The sequence below is a fragment of the Hemibagrus wyckioides genome, linkage group LG18 (genome assembly GCF_019097595.1).
Source record: "Hemibagrus wyckioides isolate EC202008001 linkage group LG18, SWU_Hwy_1.0, whole genome shotgun sequence".
In the NCBI taxonomy this organism is placed as follows: domain Eukaryota; kingdom Metazoa; phylum Chordata; class Actinopteri; order Siluriformes; family Bagridae; genus Hemibagrus; species Hemibagrus wyckioides.
In genome coordinates this window covers 20,851,931-20,865,130 of record NC_080727.1, presented here as the reverse complement: position 1 = coordinate 20,865,130, position 13,200 = coordinate 20,851,931, and the positions used below count along the sequence as shown (strand labels likewise).

General features: G+C 42.7%; 2 protein-coding genes across 3 annotated transcripts in view; one reads left to right on the top strand and one right to left on the bottom strand.

Moving 5' to 3' along the window:
- The window catches only part of pcxa (pyruvate carboxylase a), a 162,548-nt gene that overhangs the window by 52,180 nt on the left and 97,168 nt on the right, over positions 1-13,200 (bottom strand). The gene's annotated exons all lie outside the window — the stretch shown is intronic.
- On the top strand, positions 2,735-12,205 carry lrfn4a (leucine rich repeat and fibronectin type III domain containing 4a). Its single transcript, XM_058415129.1, has 4 exons — positions 2,735-3,134; positions 3,693-4,168; positions 6,377-7,976; positions 10,918-12,205. Exons 3-4 carry the CDS (start codon positions 6,400-6,402, stop codon positions 11,981-11,983), a joined length of 2,643 nt encoding a protein of 880 aa, XP_058271112.1. The 5' UTR covers positions 2,735-3,134; positions 3,693-4,168; positions 6,377-6,399; the 3' UTR covers positions 11,984-12,205.

Here is a 13,200-nt window from a genome sequence, read left to right as displayed (position 1 = left end):
TTACGACGGTTGATCATCATCATCATCAATACAGCATATCCCACCCACAGACATCTGCCACTAATAAATTAATCAATGCTTTTTACGTCACTTGTCAGTGAAATTATATTAACGTGATGGTTGATCCAATAAATAAATAAATAAATAAAAGCAGTACAGTAACAGTTTCCACTCCTTGCATCCACTTCCCATAGGATTACCTGTAAAACTCTTGCTGGCAGTTGATTCAAAATCTCCTAGCGTGAAACCAGCTGCCTCAAAGGCCACTTTGTTATCCAAATGAAATCTGAATGAAATGTATTGTGTATTGTAAAAATGTCTCGCAGTATTGTACAGCGGTCTATTCCCCCCCCCCCCCAAGTACTGCAGTGCTGACTGATAAAGATCAAGCACACGGACACCGTGACATATCCCAGACTGCACAATATGCAAGATTCTCAGTGTGCTTTTCCAGTTTGATTTATGAACTACAAGTTTTTAACATGGAATTCATTTGCTTAATGCATATTAAATGGAAATTATGCTTGGACAATGAGATTTTTCCCCTCCAGTAACTCCGGTATGGATTTTCTTTAACGTCCAGCCCGAGCTTGGAGTCAGAGATATAGTAGAGTGGATGCCCCAAAGGGTTGGGGGGGGGTTTAATGGGCTGCTGGAAATTGGAAATTACTTACAAGAACAATTACTTTTTGTAGCAGAGCATTGTTAATTTTTTATATTTAATTAGCAAATCAATACATACATCGTATGTTCAGTTGTTAAACTAATGCCTGCCATGAATAATGCAAATTATTAGATTCCTTTTCGTAGCAGTGAAATCAGCCTTCAAGTGCACAAGATATCAAATAATCGACTAATAATTGTAACGTTTTACTTCCAACCTTTGACTAGACCCCCTCTGCTTGGAATTCCTACCAGGAACCTGGGATGGTTCCCTTAACACCAAGTTCAGCAAGTGAAGCATTCGGCAAAGTAACGCTTCTTACCTTTAAATGAGTTATTTGTTACATACAATCAATCAACATACAGATACGTCTCATCTAATCTAACCTAATCTAATCTAACAGTGAGTCAGAGTGCATGCTATTAAATAAAAGACACTGCGAAATGGCTGTGCTGTTCAACACAGGAAGGACGACAAAGCTGAACACCAGGACTGCATGACTTCACTCCGGTGTGAGCTGCTCAGCGCTCTGCTGCCTACAGTCAGACCTCTATATATAGTGCATGCTGTGCATCGAGACTGACTCATTCGCATCACCTAAACACACCGGGCCAAGAAAAAAAGAACACGGGCATCAGGATCCGAAGAGAAAGAGAGAAAACACGGCGATATATCCGTCATATCCGAGCCTGCCATGTTGCCTTGGCCACTTGAAGGTGCATTGCAGCCATGCCGCTTTCTGGAGATGACGTGTTAAAGCCTAGTCTGAGAAGGACACATGTAATAGTGCCTTAAAATCTGGCTAAAAATAAAGGAGACATCATTTGGGGAGCTGGGTACCAATGACGCACTGTCCTATGTCTGAATTCAGAGATGCTGCCCAAAAACACTGTGTCTAATTGGAAAGCAAAGCAAGTTTGGAGACCAAAATGAAATAAAAAGCCAGGAAGAGGAGGCATGATTTTCTGTATAGGATGTGTTCACACAAACAAGCAACAAGTCGTTCATCTCGCTTGTATTTCGTCGTCATGGGTGTAACAGCAACTGTTACTGCTCTACCTGGGACCGTGCACTGTCCAGAATTTGTTTTCAGTCACAGTTGAAATATATCATACTGTAAGATTTATACCCATCACCTTTATTTAAAATGTTTTCAAGGTCTCATATATTAGCTTGCTAGGCAGATTACCAAAGCAGGTTAACTCTCTAAACTCCAGAGGCATGCACATATACACATTTTATATATGTTGCACAATAAAATGAACCCCCAACTTTGAAGCCCACCCCCACAAAGTTTGTGCTGAAAAGGCTCTAAAGTTGTGAGTGGGGAACTGAAAAAACTTGGGACAGCGTTTGAGCTTGGATCTTTCGGTTTACAGTTTCATTGCTAATTGGCACAGAGATGAGCCAAGAGAACTCTCCATTCAGTCGCTGCTTGTTAAGCTGTCGCTTTGTCACTCGTCACTAAAATCACAGCTCTTTGTTTTCTTAACACACATAGAAAGCGATGCTCGGTAGAACGTTTGATGGACAAAAGAGACATAAGGAAGTAAAACAGAAATAAGTTTCCTCATTAAGATGACAGTGTCATATAGTCTGGACAAGTTTTTGAAAAGTAGCTATTTATGGTCAACATCTCCACCCTTGAAATAACCCGAACTTTCTCACTCCATCACTGAAGCGCTGTTCTGACCTTATGAATGTTTCAGAATCCATTTGATGAAGGAAGAACAATCCAGGCTTTCAGGTTCCTGACGGATCATCAGTCAACTTGCATCCACGCTCCTGAAGAGCCGTCCAGACGTACAGAGCCACGGCTGAGCTGGTGGGATTGTCCTCCACCAAATACACCCCCATATCCTTCACTCTGTGCTGGCAGTTCCTTCCCAATACAGCCCTCGCCTCCACTTGCCTCCGTTTAACTTTTCCTTTCATTCTCCCCTCTGATTCTCTCTTCACATCACAAGCAAAGGCTGCTCCAGGCTCTTCCAGTGCCCCCTCCCTTTCTCTCTTTTCCTTCCCTCCCTCCCTCACTCACTCCCTCTCTCTCTCTCTCCCCTTTCTCTCCTCCCTCACGCTCCGTCCTCGCTGTAGCAGGCACGTTGCAGTCTCACTCCCGCACACAGACTCCGACACCGACACGCTCCCTGCGCCAAAAGCCACACACCGGAGCTGCTCGGAAACCAGACGTCGTCACGAGATGACTAAGAGCGAAAACGTGCAGCGGCAATCAGCTGCCTAATTGATTTAAAAGCATCGTCCTGCCACCTTACAGTCGTCAAGCTCGCCTGGACGAGCGCAGGATCGAGATAAAACAGAAGCAGGAATAGGAAGACGGATGCCTGGACGCTCTGTAAGACGTTCCGTCGATGAAAGTATAAAGTGGAGGAGAGCTGACAGAAGGGTAACATTCCAGTTCTCTAGAGAGGACTCGAGCTCTCTTGGGAGGATATGAAAGAGCAATGAAAAGGTGAGTTTTCCTCTTTATGTTCCTCGGGAATGGCAATAAGGTGAGATAAAAAAAGAAAGCCTTTATAGGAAAAAAAAAATATATATATAATGTGTGTATAATTTTTCTTGATGGACGTATTACCACAGTAAGCAAACAATCATACAGAGTTTCATAGATGTACCATAAGTCAGGCTGAAATGCATGTTGACTGACACACACACACACGATCGTATCACAGCCCACAGGGATGATGTGAAAGCTGGTCTAATTGGATTACTTGCTTTAATGCATCGGTTTTCATTAATTAATTTTCGACCTCTAAAGCTAATCATGCAGAATGGAGGAGAGAAGTCCTCTTCTGAATCTTTAAAATTCCTGGTTAATATGAATAATTAATGAAGTCCTTAAGCATGCATGCCAAACAGCTAAAGCACATGTATTTAAGCTTAAGATTGACATTTGACTCAATGTAGCAACGGCGAGAGAGAAACACAAGAGCAATAGATCCATCACAGCACTAATGTCTAATATAATGGGTTTTGTTTGTTTCTTGTGGTTGTTTTTTTCCTCCTTCAGGTCTCATCCAGCAACCAGCTCGATCGGACAAACTGCAGCTTCTGTAGCCGGGGAGAGGTCTCAATGATGCTACAAAAAAACTGTACAGCCTTCTGCAGGGATATGGGATTTCTGACACAGATGGATGTATGAATTAAGAAAAAAAAAAAAAGATGAAGAAGGAATGATGAATAGTGACAGTGATCTATGCCTATGCACACAACCTGTATGTAAAAGCCATCAGTACAATACAGGACTCCATGGGGAACTGGACATCGTGTTGGAGAAAATGTGATGGTCACCAGTTCATTGGTTAGGTCAGCTCCTGGAATGAAGAAGCATGGACATAATGAAATCCAAAGAGTAATCAATGCTCTCTCAGGTTGGCCTACAACCATTCTGTCCTCTGGATTCTGGATGTTTGTGAGACATCAGGTGGAAAAGAATGGGCAGGAGAAGGGATCATTTTAAAGCTTGATGCAGCACAGACTACTCAGGTATGAAACAGCTCTCTCTCTCTCTCTCTCTCTCATACACACATGCACATAAATGTATACACACATGTACACAATCACAGGCACACACACAGAAAAGCATACAAATGTACACACACACACAGACAAAAGCACATATACACAAACACAGATCCACACAGATTACACAAACACAAATGTTTACACACACACACACACACAAAGGCACACAAATACACACAAACACACAAATGTATGCACACACGCACACAAACAAAAGCACACACAATCACACACACACAGATACACACACATACAAGCACATAAATGTATACACACAGACACAAAAGCACACAAATGTACACATACACACACACAAAAGCACACAAATGTGAACATTCACACTGACAAAAGCACACACTCACAATCTCACACACACACACAGGTAAAATTCCATGACACTATCCTGATGTTTGCAGAAAGCCTTCTTCAGGACTAAAAACCTAACCCTGCAATAGATTATCCTGTCATCAGTAACACATCTCTTAACCTCCATTTCATTCAAGACCAGGCTTAATTTTGTCTTCAAAATCGTCCGAAAATGTTCAACTCCCCACCTGACTGATGAATTGAAATATTTAGATGCTGCACACACAAACTGAGCGAACTGATTTCCATGTAGTTACTCATTCGGCTATATCGATGCCACCCTCGCAATCCCATTCTCTCGCCGTCCCCTCCCCAAAAATCCCCCTCCGACTCACTGTGCATGACAGTGGAGCTATTATGTAAGACTCCCATAAAATCAAATATTCAGAAATCAAATAGTCCAAAAAAAAAAAAGACAGGAAACAGAGGAGCATATGACACCCTGATGTAAGAATCCCATCAACTGCAGCACATTAAATCCGCTCAAGCATCCGAGCTGTTGGTGTATTAGAAACCGCAGAGCTTTGATCACACTCATAAAAAGCAATCCGGCTTCATTACACACCGACAGGGTTATAACACACACCGTGACACAGCACATAAAGCCCTGCATGCACACATGCAGGCAGTCATGGATCAGAGCAATGGAGCAATCAGACCACTGGAGGAAAGCAGCAGGCGATAGAGTCGAGAACAAACAAAAGGATACGGAGCCAAAGTAAACCCACTTTGCCTGTGTACGCAGACGCGTCGATAATCATCCCATCTCGCGGCTGCGCTATCGAAGCCGTCGTTCATTACCGACTCGGTGTGAATCACACGAGTCGCTCGCTCCTCCGCTAATCACACAGGGGCCACACTATTCATCCACGTCGTTTAGCACGATACTCAGTAATCACCGCATTTGTGGAAAATAACCCAGTGATCGTTTCTGTTAACATGTATAACCATAAATCCAGGACATTTATGCTTTATTATTGAATATTATTTAATCTTTTTTTCCACAAAAATACTCATCCTGCCAATGACTGCTGTATGCTATACATTAATCATGAGTTTATTAACTAATTACCTCCTGTTTAGCATCCAGTCTAGTATTGATTGTGATCCTCTCCGTGAAACGCTTTATATTTTAATTTCTGAATAATTCGTTAAAAAACTATGTAGCATTAGCCGCTCAAATAACCAGCGAACAATAATTTTTTTAAAGGCGAAAATGGCATTATGGTAATATAAACAGTTATAGTCATTTCTATGCACTGATGCATTCATTTCCTCAGTTTGCTTGAGCATTTTTTAAAAGCGTTTTACCCGATACTTTCACTATAAATCGAGTAACATTTTGATGCATTATCTATCATTTCACTTATCTGTACTGACCAGAAATGCAGACAACTCTTCCAGTGAATTCAGGCAGACTGAACTCTCTCACCATGGTAGATATCGGTTGCTAAGCTTTGCTCTGCACTCATACATAGTTAAAGTGTTGGCACGTCACCAAGACACATTGGTAATTAATGGACCAGTGCATTTGTGATGACAATCTATAACCGAAAGAACAGGCTACGCATTGGTAATTAACAGACTGCTGCATTTGTGCTTTCATGGAAGATCAAGCCTGTTAAAAATCAGTAGAAATAACTCGGATGAACAAGCCAGGGCTGAGAGTACTGAGCTAGCACTGTCTTTTATGCTGTTAATATTTTATTGATTTAACCTAAATTCAAGTGAAGAAATCCCAGAGAAGCAGGTAATTTGTAGAGATGTAACAGCTAACATTGTGTCTTATCTTCCCTTGCACAGGTCTGTGGATAAATAAATCTATCATGCCAAGTCTAGGACTGCTGTGCATATCCAGAATAAAGGATCTACCACTGGAACAGAAAAAATGCACTGGAACCAAACGAGCATCTTCCTGTCTTATGAGCCCATGGTCTTTCCTCTGGTTAGGCCTAGTGAATTACATCCTTTTGGGCTGCTGTCCAGGTGTGTTTGCTGGAGAGACTTGGGGCATGGTCTCGATCTGCCCCTTCCACTGTGTGTGTCGGAACCTATCAGAGTCTTTGAGCACGCTTTGCGTTAATAAAGGACTGCTCTTTGTCCCACCCAATATCGACCGACGCACTGTGGAGCTCCATCTTGCAGACAACTACATCCTGGAGGTGGGTGGGCCTGACTTTGCCAACATGACAGGATTAGTGGATCTGACCCTGTCTCGGAACACTATCCATGCCCTGCGCCCACTGGCTTTTGGAGATCTGGAAAGCCTACGGTCACTTCACCTGGACACTAACCGGTTGACTATAGTGGGACCTCAGGATCTAACAGGCCTTCTCAACCTTCAGCATCTCTTCATAAACAACAACCAGCTTACAGATGTCTCAGCTGATGCCTTTGATGACTTCCTGCTAACCCTGGAAGACCTGGATCTGTCCTACAACAACCTTCGCAGAGTTCCCTGGGATGCCATTCAGAACATGGCCAGCCTAAGCACGCTCAACTTGGACCACAACCTAATCGACCAGATTGCTGAGGGCTCGTTCAGTGAACTCTACAAGCTCTCTCGTCTGGATATGACCTCAAACAGGCTCCAGACACTTCCCCCTGATCCCTTGTTCTCTCGCTCACAAATTGGGGTAGTCAGCCCAACACCCTATAATGCCATCATCAGTCTGAATTTTGGTGGAAACCCTCTGCACTGTAACTGTGAGCTTCTGTGGCTGCGGAGGCTGATCCGTGAGGACGACATGGAGACCTGTGCCACGCCTGCACACCTTGCTGGACGTTACTTCTGGTCAATCCCAGAGGAAGAGTTCATATGTGAGCCTCCACTAATCACCCGCAACACCAACAAGCTGTGGGTCCTAGAGGGGCAGAGGGCCATGCTTAAGTGCCGTGCTATTGGTGACCCTGAACCAGTCATCCACTGGGTATCCCCAGACGACCGAATTGTGGCCAACTCCAGCCGTATACACTCGTATTACAACGGAACACTGGATTTTCTGGTAACCCGTGCCAGAGATGATGGAGCTTATACCTGCATCGCTATCAATGCAGCTGGGGAGTCCACTGCTCAGGTGGAGTTGAAAATCATCCCACTGCCTCACAGAGGAAATGGAACAGTCCCGCTTATTAACCCCAGAGACCCTGGTGCCTCTGATATGAGTCGTGGTAGGGGAGGGGCTGTAGGAGGGATGGTAACAGTGAGGAATATGACTGGCGGTGAAGGCGAGGATGAAGCAAGCAGTAGAAGCACTGCACCTGAGCGATTGGTGGACGTTCAGGATGTGACGTCTAACTCTGCTCAGGTGCACTGGATTATGGGCAGAACTTCAATGCCTTACATAGTGTGGATGTACCAGATTCAGTACAATAGCACAGCTGATGATGCCCTTGTGTACAGGTAAGAGCATATTCTAGCTAAATTCATTGTTGCAAAAAAAAAAAATTTTCACAGGATATTTTAACGCTGAAAGTTGAAAAGAAACGAGTTAGAGAAGCGATGAGAATAGAGTCAACTGGTTTCAGAAAGAGAATATTCTCACTGGAGAATATTTATAGTCTAAAGGTGGGAAAATAGAGTGAGAAAAGGCAGGTAGGTACGAATGAACTCTTTAAAAGAGCACAAATTACAGAGTTTAGAATTGTGCCACAACCTATCAGGGTGACTGAAATGGATCTAAATAGAGAAAGAAAGGAAAGGAGAGGGCAGTGAGATGAGGCAGGGCACGACAGGGAAACAGGGCTGTGGTAACCTTTTATGTTAGAGCTGTTCACAGAGGTAGAGAGATTGTCTCAGTAATTCTACACAACAAGTTACTTCCAAGGTCAGAAACCATCCCTGACAGTGTGCTTTCTGCATCCCTACCAGAGGCATGAAATGAGCTCAATCCCTGTCTCAATTTTCTTCATTTATTCTTGTGCTCAGCCAGCCCTAACCCCACTCACAGTATCTCTCAGTTTCCAGCTCATCATACTCAAAAACACTGGTCAGAATAAACCAAACTGCATTTGAACCACATACAGTCGCATCAGCATGCACGTTACCCACACCGGCGCCTGCAATACAATGGAGATATATGAAAATACTTAAACAGCATGCATAACAAGACAATATGCGAAATAAATTTGCCATTACAAGGCACTATGACATAATGGTAGAAAATGGAACCACTACTTGAGCAATACGCACTTGGTGTCCTATAATGGGAATCAATAATGCACACGGAGAGGGAGGGTTGCCAAGTCTATGTGACAAAGAAATAAATATATGGAGCGGCGGGTTGAACGCAGAAAGAAAGTAGAAGCGAGGTAAGATAAATCTCAGAGGTTTCTCATTTTCCATCAGTTGCTCAGTGATGAAAGGCAGAGTGATGAAAGGATGTGGGAGGGCAGAACAATAGCACACACATAATAGGTTACTAATACTTATCAACATGCAAATATTTTCAGTCTAAGCACCCAAAACCAGTCTGAGCAAGCAAAAAGCATTAATAATGGACACTATCTGCATTTAATACACAAAACATGCCCAGTAGAGGCCTAATCATATTTAAAATTTGCCTGTGCTGCAAAGGCAAAGGATGTAAATGAATGTAAAAACACATGACATGTTACTGAAAGCATCCAATCAGGTTTCATAGAAAGACATAGCAATTATGATCCTCTTACAGATTATTATCCATGAAGAGAAAAAACAGTACACGCATTCTTCTGGATGATCCCTTTTATCCCAGGGTGACATTTTTCTGTGCTTATGGGTGTGGCTTCTTCCAGGATGGCAATATCCCCATCCACACAGCACGAGGGAAAAGTAAAGGTTTGATGAGTATGAATGATGTAATCATGTGCAATGGCCTTCAGTCACCAGATCTCGATGCAATCGAACACTTACGGGACTGACTATTATGCCGGATTCACACCAGGAGCATTGCTTTAAGCTTTGCATAATGACCTCAGTTGATCCAAATCAGACGGCTTTCAGATGCATTTCCTTAAGCATCACTGGAAGGGGGGAAAAAACATCAGGGGTATGTTTGATTCCAGTCCGTTTTAATCTCTAGCATTCGATTATCGGTTATGAGTGAGTGAATACACTTCTGGCTATTTTTCTTTTTAGGTTTAAGAGATAATTAGTGGAATAAGCCTAGTTTGAGAGCCACTAAATCCCCCACTGTCAAGCTGATCGAACTCTGCCATTCACTTATTGCACTCGCCTGTAGCTCATTACTTCCTTAGTTTCTTGTACAAACGCCACCCCCAATCCCCCCTGCCTCGGTTTGTAACTCAAATTGATTTACGGACAAAAAGAGAAAATCTGCTTGATACTCCAACTTAAAAGGGACACTGGAGTTTACACTTCACTCAAACAGCCACAGAGAGGGGGAGGGAAAACGCCAGGATTGAGTTTGATGTGCCTCTGACGCAGCCAGTACAGAGTGCGACGCTTGTTGAAACGAAATTGATCGAGGTCTTGACACGACGCTTGACGTGACTCTCCCGGTGTGAATTGGCCAGTTGAGGGAATATCTTTTGGAAGAAAGCCATTCATCCCCTTGTACTGTTCTATGCATTCCCATAAGAACAGAACTATAAAACACATAATAAACGCAATGAAGCATGACTTTGCATATAAACACTGAATTTTATTCAACGATCATACAATCCTTCTTACCGGGGATCAAAGGAAGAGCAGCAAATGCAATTAATTTCACAAAAGCAGTTTGGCATAGCTAGGGAAGGAGGGACGAAAAAAGTGGAGAGCGCAGACTGAAGCCGGTATAGAGGAGATTAAAAATTGCTCAAGGCTTTTATGCAATAGCTGAAAATTACCTCCCAATGGCAAATGCCTGATTCTTGTTTAGCCACACAGGCCATATTCTTAATGGCATTGTAAAGCTACTGATGGAGTGGTGCATTAAAGAGCTTTACATTAAGGTTTTAGCAGGATCCGGAGAAGATGAGCATTTCGAAATAGTAATTAATGCAGGAGAGGGAGAGAGAGAGAGAAGCCTTGATAACACAGGTTCAGCTTCATGCCTAAAATGTATGAGTGCTTGTAATGCTACCCGTCTTTTCAGGCAGCTGTGATTTCTTTTGAATTTCATCAATTTCACATTGTTGCACTATATTGTCTACAAAAAAAAGCAGCTCTAGTAACCACTAGCTTTCTCAGACAAGCTCCACTCATCATTAACACACTTTTATATTGTTGTATAATATTTCATTTATTTTGGGTTTTTGGCTTGGCAAGGTAATTCCTAATTCTCTGGCACATTTATAAATATATGTATATTTCAAACATCTGTAATATCTTCTCTCTCTCTTCTATTCTTTCTTTGCAGAATTCTGCCTCCTACAAGTAACAGTTTCACGCTGAAAAACCTGGTCTCCGGTGCGGACTACAGCTTGTGCGTTTTGGCCATTTTTGACGACAGCATCTCCACCATGGCCACCACGAAAGTGTTAGGTTGCACCCAGTTCAGCACTAAAGAGGATTATCCCGAATGCCGCTCTCTGCAGGCTCACTTCCTCGGTGGCACGCTGACAGTGATGGTAGGTGGGGTGGTGGTGGTGACACTGCTGGTCTTCACCGTGGCTATGATGATGAGACACCGAGTGTGCGGAGGTTGTCAAGACCACGTCGGGCTGTCAGGCGAGTTCCTGCCAGCCAAAGGGGTGGATGTTTATGCCCAGACGAACGGAAATAACAGCATGATGATGGTGGCTTTGCCAAACAGGTTGCTGGCGCAGCAAACGAGAGCGGTCCAGGCCAAATCCAAGCATAAGGAGCACATGCTGGTCAAACTGAGCAACGAGCCTCATTGCAGTCAGGCCACAGACATGGACCTGGTGAGGCAGAAACCCAATGCCTCTTTCACACCAGAGAGTGATAAAGTGACTTTCTACTACTCCCCAGCCAAAAGTGCACGCACCTTGCCGCACACGTCACACAAAGCTATGACGCATGACTGCAAGCTGAAACTGCGGAGGTCTCTAGACAGAGAAAAAGACAAGGTGCAAGGTGTGAAGCAATCTTTAGTCTCACTGGCCCTCGCTCAGACAGGGCAGGTGGCAGAGGAAAGGAGTTCAAATTGGCCTGGAGAGAGGTGTGTTCTAGGGGCCAAGCGCAGCTGCTCTTTCGATGCAGGTGACATCACCACCACCACATGTTACAGCTACGCCAAGTGGCTGAGCGTCAACTGGACCCGCCGCAGTCAATCACTGCACAGCATGCTGGTCCACTGCGCGTCCACAACCAGCACGTCCAGCACGGCGAGCGAGCAGTATAACCACGTACTGGTGCACGGATATCTGCACGCCTACGCCTCCAACAACTCAAACTCCAACTCGAATTCAAACTGTAGCATGGACGCCAATCCTGGAGACCTGGAGGAAAGCATGGTGTAGTGACTGAAAAGACTGGTGATAAAGATTAAAGCTGGTGGAAAACCCATGTTCAGCATGTGCCAAGCTAATAAATGTGCCACTCAAAACACAAAAAAAGTAGATGTTTTCATACAATGGAAGCAAGGAAAGAAAAAGTTAAAAAAAAAAAAAATTAAGAAAAGAAATAAATAAAATGCTATCAGGAAAGAATGGTGTAATGAGGAGTTCTATAGATTACACAAAGCCTTTTCTGTCATTATTTTTTAATCTCAGAGCCCAAATCAAACGAAATGAATAAAAATAATAAGAAAAAAAACACAGAATGTGGAAAAATGAGATTTGAGGAAATGCTTTGTTGAGGCACCAATTATATGGGATTACAACCTGGAGCTTATGTTTTCGAAGAGATTAATTAATTAATTAATTAATTAAAAAATACAGTATTTAATAAAATCAGCCTTTCCCAGTGCAACCGCCTCTGATTGCAAATGACGGAAAAAATCGGAAATACAAAATCAAAGCACATTCTGAAGTAATAAGGAGGGTTGAGAATGAATATTTTAATTTCTTTTGTCATGTCAATATTGAATTATTATTATTTTTTTATTGGAAATGCAGTATTATAACTTCGAACACTCAAAAAGGATGCGCTTCTTTATTTATCTACCATCACCGGAGTAGTTCCACAGGTGTGACTTCCAACCCGAGAGTTTCCATCTGCTCTTTTTCTTCTTCAGAATAATAAAACAACAACAACAAAAAAAGCATTACATCAAATTCTGAAATCCGGGAAAAAGTTGCTATTTTTGAAAAACATACTCCTTCATGATAAGATTTGCAAAAAAAGGTATACTTTTTAAAAAAAAAAAAAAAAAAAAAACTCAACGGAGTGGAAAATACCTGACACCACACATGGAATCTCATATGAATATCTGACAGCTGGTTATTGTTATAACAGTACATTTTCGGCTGCTAATGCGCTAACATAATTACACCGCTGGCAAATTTATTTAGTAGAATTCACACTGACAGATTTAATAATCTGCAAAGTAATAAAAGTCTTAAGATCTCGAAGAGGAGGGGGAAAAAAGACAAACAGTGGCTTTGGACATGAAGACTTCGTAAACTTTGCAATATTTTAGGTATGTTTATGAGGTCTATGTGCCTTCGTTTTGTCGGATTGTCAGTTGTGATAAAACCGTGGATGTCATTTTCCCCCTAGTAAGATATAGTGCAAG